Below are 17,781 nucleotides of genomic sequence, written 5' to 3' on the forward strand. Positions count from 1 at the left end.
GCAGGGGACACATGAGGGGCAACCACACATCGATATTTCTCTCCTTTCTCCTTCCTTTCCCCTCTAAAGATAAATAAAATTTAAAAAAATCGGTGGTTTGAGGCTTAAGCTAGCAAAGCCCCGTCCCAGTATATTACTTTTAAAGCAGTGTTGTAGAGTAAGTATTATAATTTACAGAGGAAGAAACAGGTTTAAAATCCTATTAAAGGAAAATGACATTTAGGTGGTATTTAAATTTTACATATCCTACCTAGTCTTTGCATTTTATACTTTTCATTACTAACAGGAGTTTGGAAACCTGGGCGAAAGCTCACTTTCACTTTTTGGTATCTGTCTCCAGAATACCTGGGCTGATTTCTCACTTCTGCATTTAAAATGAAAACATAGTAGTCATGCACATTATTGCAACTCGTTACATTTATCCAAACGCCCTGATTGTCGGGTTTCTCGGTGCTAAGGCTGGGAACACCACTGTTCAGTGAATTGAGTCCATGACATGGGGACTAGAGCCACTTGTTCCATGCTCATCACAGAGGTCAAGTGAGAAGGGGAAGAAAGAAGGTGATGGAGCTGCTCAGGCTTGTTCTCAGAAATACATGGACACTGGAGGAGATTGCCTACCCAACTTTTGTGGAGAAGTAAATTGGGATGGTGGAGGACAAGGTGTGGCATGTAGTGGTCATGAAAATATATCCCACGGGGGGCGGGCAGGGTTGGGAATATAAGACAGAAAGCTGTACTTGAACAAGAATTAAATTAAAAATTTTTCAAAAAAATTTATATCCCAGATCTCCAACTGTGGGAACTGTAACTGACCAATGTCTCAGCTGCTGTCCGTCCTCTGAAATTTCATCTATTTTCCTCTGAGGCCACACCAAGGATTGCTCCCAGCCAATGACTGAGTATGGTAGAGATGTTAAAACAGGCCCATTCCTGGGAGGCTTACATCCTAATAAGTTGTCCATAGCAACTTATCCAACTTGTCCAATCCTGTCTGGAGAAGGCTTCTTATAGAACCCAAAATAATCCACCAGCCAGCAAGAAGTGAAGTGCACAGACCCAGCCTAGGCTAGTTCTAACGGCAGTGCTATCCTCAAGGCAGAAAATACATAGGTGCTCAGAACATAATCACTGAATAAATGAATATAAAAATGACATGTTGACAACGAGTAAGTCTTCCTAGGGAGGCTTGAGGTAAGCATTGAAGGATTGATAATTTTTGGATGCAGGTTTAGAACTTCATGGGTCCCTGTTCTGTTTGATCTTGAAATCTTGGACATGGCAAAGATGAGGATGTTGCCTGAGGAAAGGGAGACCACCAAGGCAGTCCTGTACTACAGCAAGTGTTGCTGTAAAGACTGATGGACCAGTACTGGCTTAGTTTTTGAGAAAAAAACATTCTTGAAAACCACAGTCAGAAATTTTTGAAAATGGCTCCGAGTGTTTGAGCTGCACACTCAAGTTTGGGAAAGGATGCTTGTACCTCAGAAGTTGCCTCAAATCATCCCCTCAAATGGGAAAAACGGTTAAGAAGTGAGGGAGGGGGAAAGTGCTCTGCCCAAACATCTCTTCACCTTGCCTAAATAGTAGATGACAGAGCAGCTAGGGTGTTTCAGGGAAGTAGGAACATTTCCGCCACTCAGCAGTGCCAGCAGTAGAGTCTTCACTGATGGCCAACATCCTGCCCAGTGCTGTGAAGGGAGCTGTGAGGTGGTGGATGACTACCTTTACTAGCTTTTGCTTGGTGATTAAATCACACACCTGCTGAAAAACCCTTCAGCAGCTTCCCATTGCACGTACTTTTAAGTATACTTACCTAATGCAATTGTTTTCTATTTACCCCATATGCTTTTGGGGGGGGGGACTAATCAAGTGCTCATTACAGCATTTTTTCCCTTCTATTAGCATTTCACTTACACATTCTTGTAGTATTCCTTTAGTGTTTACCCTAGACTCCAGGGCCTGGAGATCACAATCTGCATCCTTGATTTGTGCTGTGGGAGCCATATCACTATTGCCTATGTTATAATCCCTTGTTATTGTCCACATATTAACCCTTTTGGTGTTCTCTATTTCCTCCTCACTCCTGTGCTAGGGGAACACTTTGCTTCAGCCTAAAGTAATACAGTTCTGCTAGCAATGAATTACCTATCTCAGCTTTAGTTTGTCTGAAAATGACTTTATTTCTTTTTTTTTTTTTTTAAGTAGGACTTTAGCCCTGGCTGGTGTAGCTCAGTGGATTGAGCGCTGGCCTGTGAACCAGAGGATCACAGTTCAATTCCTAGTCAGGGCACATGCCTGGGTTGCAGGCTGGTTCCCTGCAGGCAACTCCCAGCAGGGGACACACGAAAGGCAACCATACATTGATGTTTCTCTCCCTCTCCTTCCCCTCTAAAGATAAATAAATAAATAAAATCTTTAAAAAAATAAAAAATAAAAAATAAAGTAGGACTTTAACCCTGGTGTAGCTCAGTGATGGAGCACCTGCCTGCAAACCAGAGTTGCTGGCTCGATTTCCAGTCAGAGCACATGCCTGGGTTGCGGGCCAGTGCCCTAGTAGGGGGTATGCGACAGGCAGCCACACATTGGTGTTTCTCTCCCTTTTTCCTTCCCATCCCCTTGCTCTAAAAATAAATAAAGTATTTTTTAAAATTAGGACTTATTTTTTAAGCAGTTTTAGATTCACAGCGAAATTGAAAGAAGGGCACCTGGTCAGCGTGGCTCAGTTGGTTGGAGCATTGTCCCATACATACACAAAAGGGTTGGGGGTTCAATTCCCGGTCAAGACACATACCTTGGCTGTGGGTTTGATCCCCTGTTCGGGTGTGGGTGGAAGGCAGCCAATTGATGTTTCTCTTTTTATTGCTGAATAATATTTTATCTGGATGTACCAGTTTGTTTATCCATTCAACTACTGAAAGATATCTTACTTGCTTCTGAGCTTTGGCAATAATGAACAAAACTGCTATAAATATCCATGTACAGCTTTTTGTGTATGTACTAAGTTTTTTTCCTTTTTTTCAAAATCACAACCCAAGAATATTTTTATTGATTTGAGAGAGGGGAACATCTATGTGGGAGAAACATTGATTGGTTCCTCCTTCATGTGCCCTGACCAGGGATTGAACCTACAATCAAACCTGCAGCTGCAGTATATGCCCTGACTGGGAATCAAACCCACAACCCTTCAGTGCACAATGCACGGGACAACGCTCCAACCAACCAAACCATACAGGCCAGAGTGACCTTCAGATTTGAAATACATTTTCCTTGGTTGTAGAATTCTAGGTTAGCAGTAATTTGTTTCTTTTAGTATTTAAATTATATCATTCCACTATTTTCTGGCCTCCATAGTTTCTACTGAAAAGTTAGATGTCACTGTTATTGCTTCTTCGAATATATTGCGTCTTTTGTCAGCTTTTAAGATTTTCTCTTTTTGCCCTGGCTGGCGTGGCTCAGTGGATTGAGTGCAGGCCTGTGAACCACCTGATCACGGTTCAATTCCCGGTCAGGGCACATAACCTGGGTTGCAAGCCAGTTCCCAGCAGGGGACACATGAGAGGCAACTATACACTGATATTTCTCTCCCTCTCTCCTTCCCTTCCCCTCTAAAGATACATAAATCTTTTTTTTAATGTTTTTTTTTTTAGATTTTATTTATGTATCTTTAGAGGGGAAGGGAAGGAGAGAAGGAGAAGTATCAATGTATGGTTGCCTCTCATGAGTCCCCTGCTGGGAACTGGCCTGCAACCCAGGCATATGCCCTGACCGGGAATTGAACCCCGATCGTGTGGTTCGCAGGCCCGCACTCAATCCACTGAGCTATGCCAGCCAGGGCCACATAAATAAAATCTTTAAAAAATGATTTTCTCTTTTATTTTCAGAAGTTTTATGAAGACATGCCAAGATGTGGTATTTTTTAAATATTTATCTACTTGGGGTTCACAGAACTTCTTACTTACAGGTTGATATTTTTATCAGTTTTGAGAAATTTAAAACATTGTCTTTTCAAATATTGAGCTGTATACCATTTTCTTTCTCCTTTTCTTTTGGGAGTTGAATTATATGTATGTTAGAACTTTTGACTTCTGCCCCATGTATCTCATATTCGTTGTTTTTTTTTTAAGTTCTTTTTTTCCTCTCTGCTTTCTTTGGATATTTTCTTTCTTTCTTTCTTTCTTTCTTTCTTTCTTTCTTTCTTTCTTTCTTTCTTTCTTCCTTCCTTCCTTCCTTCCTTCCTTCCTTCCTTCCTTTCTTTCTTTCTTTCTTTTTAATTTTTATTTAACTCTTGTTCAAGTACAGTTTTCTTTCTTATATTCCCAGCCCTGCCCCCACCAGTGCTCCCCACCTCCCTCCCATCTCCGACCCCCACCTTAGTTATTGTCCATGTGTCCTTTATACTTGTTCATGTGAGTCTTCCCCTTTTCCCCTGTGATTCTCTCCCCTCTCCCCACTGGACCCTGGCAGCACATTCTGTATTTCAGTGTCTTTGGTCACATTTTGCTTGCATGTTTGTTTTTTTGTTTAGATTCCTGTTAAAGGTGATATCATGTGGTATTTGTCTTTCACCGCCTGGCTTATTTCACTCAGCATAATGCTTTCCAGTTCCATCCATGATGTTGCAAAGGGTAAGAGCTCCTACTTCCTTTCTGCAGCATAGAATTCCATTGTGTAAATGTACCATAGTTTTTTGATCCAGCCATTGACCGATGGGCATCTAGGTTGCTTCCAACTCTTGGCTATTGTAAATTGTGCTGCTATGAACATTGGGGTGCATAGGTTCTTTTGGATTGGTGCTTCAGGGTTCTTAGGATTGGATATTTTCTATTGACCTCTTCCCTTCAGTAATTCTGTCCAGTGCTGGAGTCTGAATATCTGTGTACCTTCCCCAAATTCATATGTTAAAATTTTAACCCCCAGTGTTATGATGGTGGGGCCTTTGGGAGGTGATCAGGTCATGAGGATGGAGCCCTGGCGAATAGGATTACAGCCTTATAAGAGCCTAGAGAGTTCCCAGACATCCTTCCACCATGTGACATTACAGCAAGAAGACAGCTGTGTATGAACCAAGAAGTGGGCTCTCACCAAACATTGAGTCTGCTGGCACCTTGATCTTGGGTTTTCCAGCATGCAGAACTATGAGAAATTAATTTCTGTTGCTTACAAACCCAGTCTATGCTGTTCTGTACAGCAGCCCAAACAGATTAAGGCACCCAGCCTGTTGAAATCCTTTATTTTTATTTTTATTTTTAAAAGATTTTATTTACTTTTTCCTAAACAGAGGGGAAGTGGGGAGGAAGAGAGGGAGAGAAACATCACTGTGTGGTTGCCTCTCATGTGCCGCCCCCACCAGGGACCTGGCCCTCAACCCAGGCATGTGCCCTGACCAGGAATTGAACTGGCGACCCTTTGCTTTTCAGGCCAGCACACAATCCACTGAGCCATACCAGCCAGGCCTGTTGAAGTCCTTTAATGGATTTTAATTCTAGAATGTTTGCTTACTTGTATAGAATCCAATTTTTTTCTTCTATTTTTTTATGTTCTGTAAAAGTTATTTTAAAAGTCTCCATCTGATATAAAGTCTCCATTAAATAATATTTGAATCATAAGGAGTTTATTGGCTTTTTTTGTTTTGGTTAGTTCAATTTTGTCTTCTTTTTAGCATAAATTTTTACTCAATGCTGTATCATGGAGATTAAAACTTATAGAAGCTCTGGATGTTGTTATCTTTCTCTAAAAAGTTTCTGGTCTTATACACAAAGTGCTGGTTGATCACCTTGACCCCACTGAGACATATTTTATTACAGTTGGCTTATGTAGTTTTAACGTTTTTCCAAGGGCAAGTTCCTTGTTCCCAAGATGTTGTCCTCTCCTAGAATCTGGCTTTATTCCTAGGGTATAAACCTTCGGAGGTCTCAGTTAAAAGCCCGGGTACTTGCTAAGCCCTCTGTACCTCAGCAGGGTTTAACTCTAATTTCTATTTCCTCAGTTCTTACGTGGCCACTGAAATCTCTTCCAATTTATTGTTCCATTAGCACTTATTTTCTTCTGGATCTGTTGATGTCTCACCCTGTGCCTGCACAGCTTAGGAATCAGTCAGTGACAAGAGAAATTTCTTCATAGATTTTTGGCTCTTTCTCTGTGGTTTCCTTCTCCAGTATTTGGACCCTTAAGTTCCTGCCATTTGGGGGGCTCTGAACTCCTCCTAGCTGTGTATTTTTAGCCCAGTAAGATTGCTGCTTACTGCATGAGTTCAATTTGAGCCACAACTTGGACAGTACACTCGGGGGAAAAAATTGGCTGTGGAGGTTCCCCATATACTTTCCTTTTCTTAAAGATTGCATGTTGCTGCTTATTTCCTGACTGCATTGGTTTCTTTCTAATCTCTTCCAAAGATATTTTATATATATTATCTAGAGTTTATGGTTTTATCTTAGTGAAAATGAAAACTCCTAGTCATGGTTGGAATCAGAATTCTCCCTGATAACATGTATATGTAGGGTCTACAGGACCCTGTATGATCTGACCCTTGACCAGTGCTCAACTCCTTTTAGTCCCCCACTTCTCTCATTTTAATTCAGCCACATGGACCTTCACGTTAAATGCTTATTCCCACATCAGGGGCTTGAACTTGTTGTTAACCTCTGCTTGTGGAACACTTTTGTTATGGTCTAAATGTTTTTGTCCCCCCAAATTCATATGTTGAAATCCTAATGCCCAGTGTGATAGTATTAGTAGGAGATGGGGCCTTTTGGAGGTGCTTAGGTCGTGAGACTGGAGCCCTTATGAGTGCGGTTAATATTCTTATCTGAGACCTCACAGAGCTTCCTAGCCCCCTCCACTGTATCAGGACACTGAGAAGTTGGCATTCTGCAACCTGGAAGAGGACCTTTGCCACAACCCCGCTGAGCTACACCCTGATCTCAGACTTTTGGCCTCCAGAACTGTGAGAAATAAACAAGTATTGTTCATAAGCCAACCAGTCTGTGTTATTTTTGTTATAGCAGCCTGAACAGACTAAAACAACCTAGATCCATTTCTTTACATGGTTGTCATCTTTATGCCAATTGGCTCATTTATTACTCAGTTTTTTCCTGGCTGCCTTCATGTAGAAGTTCCTAGCCACCCCAGTCAATAGAAGAAAATAAAGTATCTTTTATTTTCTTTATAGCACTTAACACTGAAATTAACTTGCTCTTTCTTTACTGTCTTACTGTTTATCATATAAGCCAGTGCAACTGTGCAGCAGATATCTATTGAATGAATTAGGAAAGTGAGAATCAAAAAATTAAGGGTACAATAAAGGGTAAAATGAATTCCTAGTTTGTGACAGAGGTAGTATATTTTATCTTGAAAAGCCAATGAAGCCAGGAGACCCCACATTAGGTCAACCCTCTTTCCAGTGACTCTGGGGTTTGTGACTTTTGGAAGGCCTAGGCTTGCTGCCACTGCCTGGGCTGGCCAGGCTCCCAGATTTCTCATGGTATCTTGCTTCTTGGTCACTGTGATTTCAAAATAGGCTCGTATACTCTTCTTTATCTCCAGAGGCAATCTGTGGCTGGGCATAGGGTTTCCTCATTGCAGGATGAGAGATAGGCAACTGCTGGCTCCTCTAAGCAGACTGTCAATTTCTAGCCTTAACCTGGCTTGAAATAATCTCCCACTTGTCTGAACACATGCAGACCCATCATTGAAATTTAATGGCCCCTAGCCATGGCCGGTGTAGCTCAGTGGATTGAGCGTGGGCCTGCAAACTAAGGGATCGTGGTTTGATTCCCAGTCAGGGCACATGCCTGGGTTGCAGGCCAGTTCCCAGCAGGGGACGCATGAGAGGCCCACGTGACAATGTATTGATATTAATATCAGTACACTGATATTTCTCTCCCTCTCTCCTTCCCTTCCCCTCTAAAGATAAATGAATAAAAATCTTCTAAAAATTAAAAAAAGAAAATTAACAGCCCCTAGTGACTTTTAAAGAACTTCTGGTGATGTCTCTTGCACGTCTGATTGAGACTTACCTATGCCATGTATCTGTTAATGAATATGTACACTTATCTGGTCTACCCTGGGCTGCCTTCCTCAATGCTCAAGGTTAGGAAAAGTCTCAGGACCATTTTATGGCAGTAGCAGATGTGAATGTTGGTGGAGAGGGAAACATACCCTTATTCTTAGAGCTAGAGACCTGGAGTCAGCCACAGTGGGCAGTTTGTACCCCTAGGATATTCAGTCTCAGAGGCCCCTTATAGAGCCCCACCCCACATCCCATGCTCTAGTTATGTCTGATCTGTTTTTGACTGCCCTTTTGTGGGTCGGCACAGCTAAAACAGCCAAAGCTGCATTTTTTTAACATGTGTCATCAGTTGGTATCATATGCTTCAAGCTGCCATCATTCCCCAACATGCTGGACTGGGGTGCACCAGGACAGTGGGAAGCCCCAGGGATTCTGTTCCTAGGCTGGCAGAGTTCATCCTGGGCAGATCATTTAATCCTGCTGGCAGAACTGTTACCATCTCTGTGCCATCCCTCAGTTTACCATATTTTGTTGTGCATAATGCTTACCTTTTTTGCCCCAATTTTTTAGGGAAAAATAAAGATGCACACTATATATGGGTTTAATGATTACATACCATGGGTAAAATAATCCTGTGTATAATGTGCACAAAAACGTGGGTGCACATTACACATGGGGGCTTTATTTTACATCACAAAAAACAGTATTTCTTTTCAGTACTTTTTCTTTTCTTCATTTCCTCCCATCCTTGTCTCTTACTTTTTCCCCCTTTTCCTTCTTCTCCTATGATTGTTCTGTGTAGATAAAATCATACCGTCTAATTTTGACTTTCCTGGTTTTCTTGCCTGTTATAGCCTATGTGGTTTCTAAGGCTGTGGAAAATTTACTGTGGACCAGTACCTCTCATTGTAGGGAGGGGCAATTTTGTCCTCCAGGGGACATTTGAAAATGTGTGAAGACATTTTAGTTCTTAGTCAGAGTGGGGATTGCTCCTAAACATCCTGCAATGCACGGGGCCCTTCCCCACAAGCAAGTATCCACTCCCAATGCCAGTAAAGCATCTAAAACCCTGCTGGAGATATAATTTTTGATGGTTGCATATTGTTCTATTGCTTTAAAGTCATTTATTTATTTGCACACCAGTCTTCTGTTGTTGGATATTTATTTTGATTTTTTTACCTAATACAAATATTGAAATATGCTCATGTGTTTTAAATTAACACAAAACATTCCAGTTTTCCTGTGAATGCTGAACCAAATTTCAGCAGTGGACATTGTAAATGTCAAAGGATCGTGACAATTAGAACACAACCCTGTCCTGATGCGTGACTTAAATGACACAGTGAATCTGGAAAAGCTTTGGGAAGATACCTCTCCTGAGGAAAGGGTGGGGACACTGGTTGAGTTGAAACAACCTATCCCTGCCTAAAGCCCAGCAAGAACAGTACCCAGGGACAGATTTAATAGGCCTCAGAGATATGTTTTTTCTTTTCCTTGTTTTTTAAAAATTTATTCATTTATTTTATTGTTTTTCAAGTACAGTTGTCTCCTTTTTCCCCTCCACTACCGCTGCCCCACCTTTCCCCGCCTCCCATCCTCATCTTTTAAACTTGAGTTTAAGTTCTGGTGTACAATCAGATTCACGCGCAAAGGGCTTCACAGTTTGTTTATAATGCTGGCTATAACTTTAAATTCCATGTTGTGGGCCAGGCGCTTTCCTTTTTATTATCTCTGATCTTCACAATTATACTTTACATCAGAGCTCCTCTTCTTTCGAGACGAAAAGAATGAGGTTTGGAGAAGTTAAAAAGGACTTGCCTAGTCTGCCGAAGAGCAAGATTTCTTATCCTAGAATCTGTGCTCCCAACCCTGATTCAATACTGCCTTCTCTGGGTAAGAGAGACTTTTGAGGCGGGGTGAAGGAGGCAGGGAGAGATGAAAAAAGGATCTTAGATTGTGGAGTACACCTGACCGTGTAAAGTTTACCTCTATATTGAATGTGCAACATACTCTACCGGCCATCTTGGTTGTGGCAACCCCAATTCCTTTTGATTTCCCTGTGACGACAAACCAAGAGAATAAGGCAAAGCCGCTCAACTTAGATTTTTTAAGAAGCACCAGCAACTCTCCCGGCAAAGAGCGCGGATTTCTAGGCGACGGAAGTCCTGGGCGTGGGCCGTTCCGATCCGAGTCAGGTTCCCAACTCGCGAGTCCCTGCGGGCCGGGGAGGGGCCCAGAGGGTCCTGTCTGCCCCGCCCCCTCATTTAAATACGCGGCGCCCGCGGCTGCGTCGAGCTCGCCGCGGACCCAAGATGGCGGCGTGTGGACGTGTACGGAGGATGTTCCGCTTGTCGGCGGTGCTGCAGCTGCTGCTGCTGGCGGCGGCGGGGGCCGAGAAACTACCGGGCCAGGGCCAGGGGGCCAACTTTGGGCCTTTCGAAAGGCAAGCTGGAGGCGGCGGTCCGGCGGGTCAGCTAATCCAGCTGCCTCCGTCATCTCAGCTCCAGCAGCAGCAGCAGCAGCAGCAGCAACAGCAGCAGCAGCAGCAACCGCCTCAGCCACCACAGCCGCCTTTCCAGGCTGGTGGGCCTCCAGCCCGGCGGGGCGGAGCGGGGCCCGGCGGGGCTGGTGGGGGCTGGAAGCTGGCAGAGGAAGAGTACTGCAGGGAGGACGTGACCCGTGTGTGTCCCAAGCACACCTGGAGTAACAACCTGGCGGTGCTCGAGTGCCTGCAGGACGTGAGGGAGGTGAGGAGGCGGAACGGGGCCGGGAGGGCTAGTCCTGGTGCGGGCCGGTGGGTGTCGCCAGCCTTGGAAGCCGCTGACGCCGATCTGCCGCTTACCTCCCTTCCTCTGGGCTGTACTCGCTCCTTCCTTCTCTGTCCCTCCTCGGCACATTCCGAGAAGACGCGCCCCCCCACCCCCACCCCCACCCCGCGCCCCCGCCACCATCCCTCCCTGGTGCTGGGGAATGGGATGTAGACCCGGACTCTTGGCCGCAACCCTCCAAAGGCCCAGAGAGTGTTTATGTTTGCTCCAGTCTTTTGTGTGATGCTGTAAGCACAGTGGCTCCTCGCCGAAGACCTGTTCAGGATTTTGTCATCCGTTTCGACTTGACAATTTGTGGCAACCCTCTTTTAACGTGAAAATGGTTGGCGTACTTAAACGCTGTTAAAGAATGAACTGCTGTGTATTGCCAATGATGATGTTTGTTTAGAGATCTTAGGTTCTGTCTGATGTGTATTGTAATCAACAGCCTAATTTACTGTCTTGACCTAATTCTTTTGTAATTCGCCTGTTATCTACCGGGCACTGAAATTGATGTATGCTTTCCCCCATTCACTTTTTTTCTTTTGTATTTTAAGTTAAGCAGTTACTGCAAGTGATTTACAATCCCAGAGCTTGAAAAGTTGGGGCAACATTTGAAGCTGTAATACATATACAGTATTTGTGATTGGGTTGTGGAGCCTTGTCTTTCTGATGTATGAATGTGATTTTAACAATGCTTCTTAATGAAATCTATATTTGATGTTATTTGACGTAATTCAGTTGAGTGATAGGGCATTTCTTCTCTAGATTTAATGCTGCAGACATACGTGCAAATAGGAGAATTTCCAAAGTTTGGGGAGCAAATCTAGTAGCGATATTTTAAAAAAGTTTGGGTATATAGAATTAGGCCCAAAGGTTGACAAGTAGAATGAAGTTGCTGTTGATACCGTTTTCTTTGACAGATTGTGTCATCAGAGTTGTCTGAAGTGTTCATGGTCGTGGGAAGACCACTGGTTTGTAGAGTAGTGCTATTCTTGGCAGTCCATCCCCACCCCCAGTCCCATGGTGATATTTGGTTTATATTCTATACAAAGTAATTTATGAGAGGAAAAGACATGCATAATCAGGAGCCAAGGAGAAAGGAAGTTTCCAGAGTGGCCAGAAATGTGGAGCCTTCAGTGACTTCTCAGCTACAGCTTGAACACTAGAGGAAGATGATAATCTCTTGCATTCTCTGGGCTTCAGTTAGTCCTGTAGTAGATACAGGTAAGAGTCTTAACTATGTCAAGCTTTTTGGAATTTTTCTGTTGGCAGTTGCACATATATAATAGAAGTTGCTACCTCAAACTAGGATCCTGGTATCAGTGACTGAACACATTGTTAGTGGTTTGTGGCAAAACAGGACATTATCAGGACAAATGGCAAAAAGTGGCCTATTCAAGGAGTGCCTGTCTCTTTCTTTGTGTGCATCAGGGGCACCACTTACAGGAGCAGTTTTCCTTTGTCAGGCATGTAGAAGTATGTAGTGGCATATGTAATCCATAAATAGATCTAACCACTTTTGGAGTCTGTTTCATTTAGTAGGTGCTATCTGTCTGGCATTACTTACTGTAAAGAACTTGGCCTGGAAATGTAGTCTTTGCTCCACCTTTGCCTGTAAGATTCTCAGCAAAGATATTGTTTCAGTAAGTACATTTTCTTCCTTTATGGGATGATTTATAAACTCTTCTAGGGTAATCCCTGGGTCCATATTTCCTTTGTAACTTTACAGAGCACCTAGTTCAGTGCTGAGTCAGTTAATATTATTGACTGGTTGAGGATGAGTAAACTAATGGAGTCAGTTTTATGCTTCAGAAGAAGAAAAAGTCTTATGTAATTTGAAGGCGGGGTTTTTTAGGGGCATAAGGGAGATTCTGAATTTCCAATTTAATTAATTTTCCTCCAGTTTTATATACATAAAAGTAGAGTGCCATGAACAACAGTGTATATTGTTCAGAAATTGGAGCTATTTTAAGCTTTTTTTGTTTGTTTATAATTTTATTTATCTTTAGAGGGGAAGGGAAAGACAGGAAAGAAATATCAATGTATGGTTGCCTCTCGTGCGTCCCCTGCTGGGAATTAGACTGCAACCCAGGCATGTGTCCTGACTGGGAATCTAACCGCAGTTGTTTGGTTCGCAGGCCCACGCTCAATCCACTGAGCTACACCAGCCACGGCTAAGCTTTTTTCTTTAAAGGCTGCAGAGGAAGTTTTATTTCACTTAGCTTGAGAATTAGTTAAATGTAATTTATGTTTTTGAAACAGTGTAGCTTAAAGTAAACTAGCTAGGTATATTTGAACTGAAATTATGGAATATATTTTATATTTTCTGTTGAGTAAGTAGGACTATTGATAGGAAAATAGACATATGTACATCTTTATCCTTTGGGATACAAATTCAAGGATTTTTTCGTGTACTTGCTGTTAGAATTATGAAAAGGCAAACATATGGGTATTTAAATGGCTGCATAGTAAACCACATTTTAATTTTGAAACTACATGGGGTATGTAGTGTTAAGTTAAATCCTTTTTAAAAATATGTTTTATTGATTTTTTATATATATTTTATTGATTATACCATTACAGTTGTTCTGTTCCCCCCTTTATTCCCCTCCACCCGCACACTCCCTCCCCCACCATTCTCCCCCCCTTAGTTTATAACCACATGTCTCAAGTTCTTTAGATTCTACATTTCCCCCACTATTCTTGCCCTCCCCGCTATCTATTTTCTACCTACCATCTATGCTATTTTCTGTGCCTTCTCCCCCCTTCTCCCCCTCCCACCCCCCTGTTTCTAACCCTCCATGTGTTCTTCATTTCTATGGTTCCACTCCTGATCTAGCTGTCCTCTTGGTTTGCTTTTGTTTTAGGTGTGGTTGTTAATAACTGTGAGTTTGCTGTCCTTTCACTGTTCATATTTTTCATCTTCTTTTTCTTATATAAGTCCCTTTAGCATTTCATATAATAAGGGCTTGGTGATGATGAACTCCTTGAACTTGACCTTATCTGAGAAGCACTTTATCTGTCCTTCCATTCTAAATGAAAGTTTTGCTGGATAAAGCAATCTTGGCTGTAGGTCTTTGGATTTCATGACTTGGAATACTTCTTTCCAGCCCCTTCTTGCCTGTAAGGTCTCTTTTGAGAAATCCGCTGACAGTCTGATGGGTACTCCTTTGTAGGTGACTGTCCCCTTATCCCTTGCTGCTTCTAGGATTCTCTCCTTCATTTTAGTCTTGGCTAATGTAATTATGATGTGCCTTGGTGTGTTCCTTCTTGGGTCCAACTTCTTTGGCACTCTCTGAGCTTCCTGGATTTCCTGGAAGTCTATTTCCTTTGCCAGACTGGGGAAGTTCTCCTTTATTATTTGTTCAAATACGTTTTCCACTCGTGGCTGTTTCTTTCCCCCTTCTGGTACCCCTATAATCCGGATGTTGGAACGTTTAAAGATGTCCTGGAGGTTCCTAAGCCTCTCCTCATTTTTTTGAATTCTCATTTCTTCATTCCTTTCTGGTGGGATGTTTTGTTCTTCCTTCTGGTCCATTCCATTGATTTGAGTCCCAGTTTCCTTTCCATCACTATTGGTTTCCTGTGCATCTCCCTTCATTTCAATTAGTTTAGCCTTCATATGTTCCTCTAATTTGTGACTATGTTCCTCTAATTTGTGACTATAATCTACCAGTTCTGTGAGCATCCTGATAAATAGTGTCTTGAATTGTGCTTCTGAGAGGCTGGCAATTTCTCGGTCGCTTAGAGTTATTGGCTCTGGGACTTTGAGTTCTTCTTGCACCATCTTTTGGGCTGTTCGTGCCTGTTCCATAGCAGGATCAGAGCCCTAAAGTGTTCACTAGAACAGGGCAACTAAGTCGCTGGGTTGTGATGTTGTATGTGGGGGTGGGGGGTCAAAGAGGGACAATGGCTCCCCGTCTGCCGCCTGCCTCCACGGGCCCGGCACTGCAGCCACCACTGTCACCAGGCCCACGCGTTTCGTTCCACTGCATGCGAGTGTGCTTCCGCCGTCAGCCCTCCCCCACTGGGTTCGCCCCCTGGGGCCTGTGTGGTCGGTCTCACTGCGCAAATGTGCGACCGCGGTCAGTCTGCCCCACACCCCGACTGGTTCCAGGCTGCCTGTGCACCTAGGTTGAGGGATTTGTCCTGCCGGACCCAGCTCCGCTGCTGGCTCCACCTCTCTTACCGTCCCGTTGAATGGTTTGTAGTTGTCGGACTTCCATATAATTCCGTTTTCTGGTCTTTGGGTGTGTCCTAGTTCTCCAAACCTTTGTTGTGTTCAAACTTGTTTGTGGGAGAAGGCACAGTGTTTCCACCTATGCCTCCATCTTGGCAGAAGTCCTATATTTTATTGATTATGCCATTACAGTTGTCCCATTCCCCCCTTCATTTTCCTCCACCCTGCACACCCCTCCCCCACAATTCCCCCCTTTAGTCCATGTCCATGTGTCACAAGTTCTGTAGCTTCTACATTTCCCACACTACTCTTGCCCTCCCCCTGTCTATTTTCTCCCCACCATCTATGCTACTTATTCTCTGTACCTTCTCCCCCCTTCTCCTCCTCCCATTCCCCTGTTGCTAACCCTCCATGTGATCTCCATTTCTATGGCTCCACTCCTGATCCAGCTGTCCACTTAGTTTGCTTTTGTTTTAGGTGTGGTTGTTAATAACTGTGAGTTTGCTGTCTTTACTGTCATATTGTTCTTATTTTTTATCTTCTTTTTCTTAGATAAGTCCCTTTAACATTTCATATAATAAGGGCTTGGTGATGATGAACTCCTTCAATTTGAGCTTATCTGAGAAGCACTTTATCTGCCCTTCCATTCTAAATGAAAGCTTTGCTGGATAAAGCAATCTTGGCTGTAGGTCTTTGGATTTCATGACTTGGAATACTTTCCAGCCCCTTCTTGCCTGTAAAGTCTCTTGAGAAATCAGCTGACAGACTGATGGGAACTCCTTTGTAGGTGACTGTCCCCTTTTCTCTTGCTGCTTCTAGGAGTCTCTCCTTCATTTTAATCTTGGCTAATGTAATTATGATGTGCCTTGGTGTGTTGTTCCTTAGGTCCAACTTCTTTGGGACTCTCTGAGCTTCGTGGACTTCCTGGAAGTCTATTTCTTTTGCCAGCTTGGGGAAGTTTTCCTTTATTGTTTGTTTTAATAAGTTTTCCACTTGTTGCTCTTCCTCTTCCCCTTCTCGTACCCCTATAATTTGTATGTTGGAACGTTTAAAGATGTTCTGGAGGTTCCTAAGCGTCTTCTCATTTTTTTTTGAATTCTTGTTTCTTCATTCTTTTCTGTTTGGTTGTTTCTTTCTTCCTTCTGGTCCACTCCATTGATTTGAATCCCAGTTTTCTTTCCATCATTATTGGTTCCCTGCGCATTTTGCTTCATTTTACTTAGGGTAGCCCTAATTTTTTCATCTAATTTGTGACTATAATCAACCAGTTCTGTGAGCATCCTGATCACCAGTGTTTTGAACTGTGCATGTGATAAGGTGGCTACCTTTTTGTTGCTTAGGAGTATTGGCTCTGGGGCTTTGAGCTGTTCTTCTGCTTGAGCCATAATGTTTTGGTCTGTTCATGCCTGTTACATATGAGGGTGGAGCCTAGGTGTTTACCAGGGTGGGGCAACCCAGGTTGCTAGGTCCTGACTCTGTATGTGGGGGCGGGGTCAGAGGGAGCGTTCGTGCTTGTTCCGCTCTCAGATTTCTGTCTCCTCTGCCACTTTCCACAAGCAAATTGGACCCATCTGGTGCTGGTTCCTGGGTGGGTGGACTTGTGTACATTCTAGGACCCTGTGGGTTCCTCCAAGGAACTCTCCTATGAGGCTGGGAGCCTCTCTTGGCATCTCAACCCCCAAAAGTTTTTTTCAATCAGTGCGGTGCTTTTAGGCTTTATTTCCTCCGCTGCTGGCTCCACCTCTCTTACCGTCCCGTTGAATGGTTTGTAGTTGTCGGACTTCCGTATAATTCCGTTTTCTGGTCTTTGGGTGTGTCCTAGTTCTCCAAACCTTTGTTGTGTTCAAACTTGTTTGTGGGAGAAGGCACAGTGTTTCCACCTATGCCTCCATCTTGGCAGAAGTCCTATATTTTATTGATTATGCCATTACAGTTGTCCCATTCCCCCCTTCATTTTCTCGTACCCCTATAATTTGTATGTTGGAACGTTTAAAGATGTTCTGGAGGTTCCTAAGCGTCTTCTCATTTTTTTTTGAATTCTTGTTTCTTCATTCTTTTCTGTTTGGTTGTTTCTTTCTTCCTTCTGGTCCACTCCATTGATTTGAATCCCAGTTTTCTTTCCATCATTATTGGTTCCCTGCGCATTTTGCTTCATTTTACTTAGGGTAGCCCTAATTTTTTCATCTAATTTGTGACTATAATCAACCAGTTCTGTGAGCATCCTGATCACCAGTGTTTTGAACTGTGCATGTGATAAGGTGGCTACCTTTTTGTTGCTTAGGAGTATTGGCTCTGGGGCTTTGAGCTGTTCTTCTGCTTGAGCCATAATGTTTTGGTCTGTTCATGCCTGTTACATATGAGGGTGGAGCCTAGGTGTTTACCAGGGTGGGGCAACCCAGGTTGCTAGGTCCTGACTCTGTATGTGGGGGCGGGGTCAGAGGGAGCGTTCGTGCTTGTTCCGCTCTCAGATTTCTGTCTCCTCTGCCACTTTCCACAAGCAAATTGGACCCATCTGGTGCTGGTTCCTGGGTGGGTGGACTTGTGTACATTCTAGGACCCTGTGGGTTCCTCCAAGGAACTCTCCTATGAGGCTGGGAGCCTCTCTTGGCATCTCAACCCCCAAAAGTTTTTTTCAATCAGTGCGGTGCTTTTAGGCTTTATTTCCCGTCGCTGGGGCTCTGGATTGTGTGGTCTGTCTCACTGACTGGTGAGAGGTTTTTAAACCTGCCTGGTTTATCTGCGCGGGTATATGTGTCCTTGGTCAGCCAGCCGCCTTGGGA

At 43.4% G+C, this 17,781-nt stretch overlaps 1 protein-coding gene across 1 annotated transcript in view; it reads left to right on the forward strand.

Moving 5' to 3' along the window:
- Positions 1-10,323: 10,323 nt before the first annotated feature.
- The window catches only part of GLG1 (golgi glycoprotein 1), a 126,919-nt gene continuing 119,461 nt past the window's right edge, over positions 10,324-17,781 (forward strand). The window contains exon 1 of the mRNA XM_037063640.1: positions 10,324-10,758. Within this exon, the coding sequence (XP_036919535.1) occupies positions 10,324-10,758 (435 nt within the window). The remainder of the gene's footprint in view (positions 10,759-17,781) is intronic.

The sequence above is a fragment of the Sturnira hondurensis genome, unplaced genomic scaffold (genome assembly GCF_014824575.4).
Source record: "Sturnira hondurensis isolate 20B ecotype Veracruz unplaced genomic scaffold, ASM1482457v3 Scaffold0014745, whole genome shotgun sequence".
Classification (NCBI taxonomy): domain Eukaryota; kingdom Metazoa; phylum Chordata; class Mammalia; order Chiroptera; family Phyllostomidae; genus Sturnira; species Sturnira hondurensis.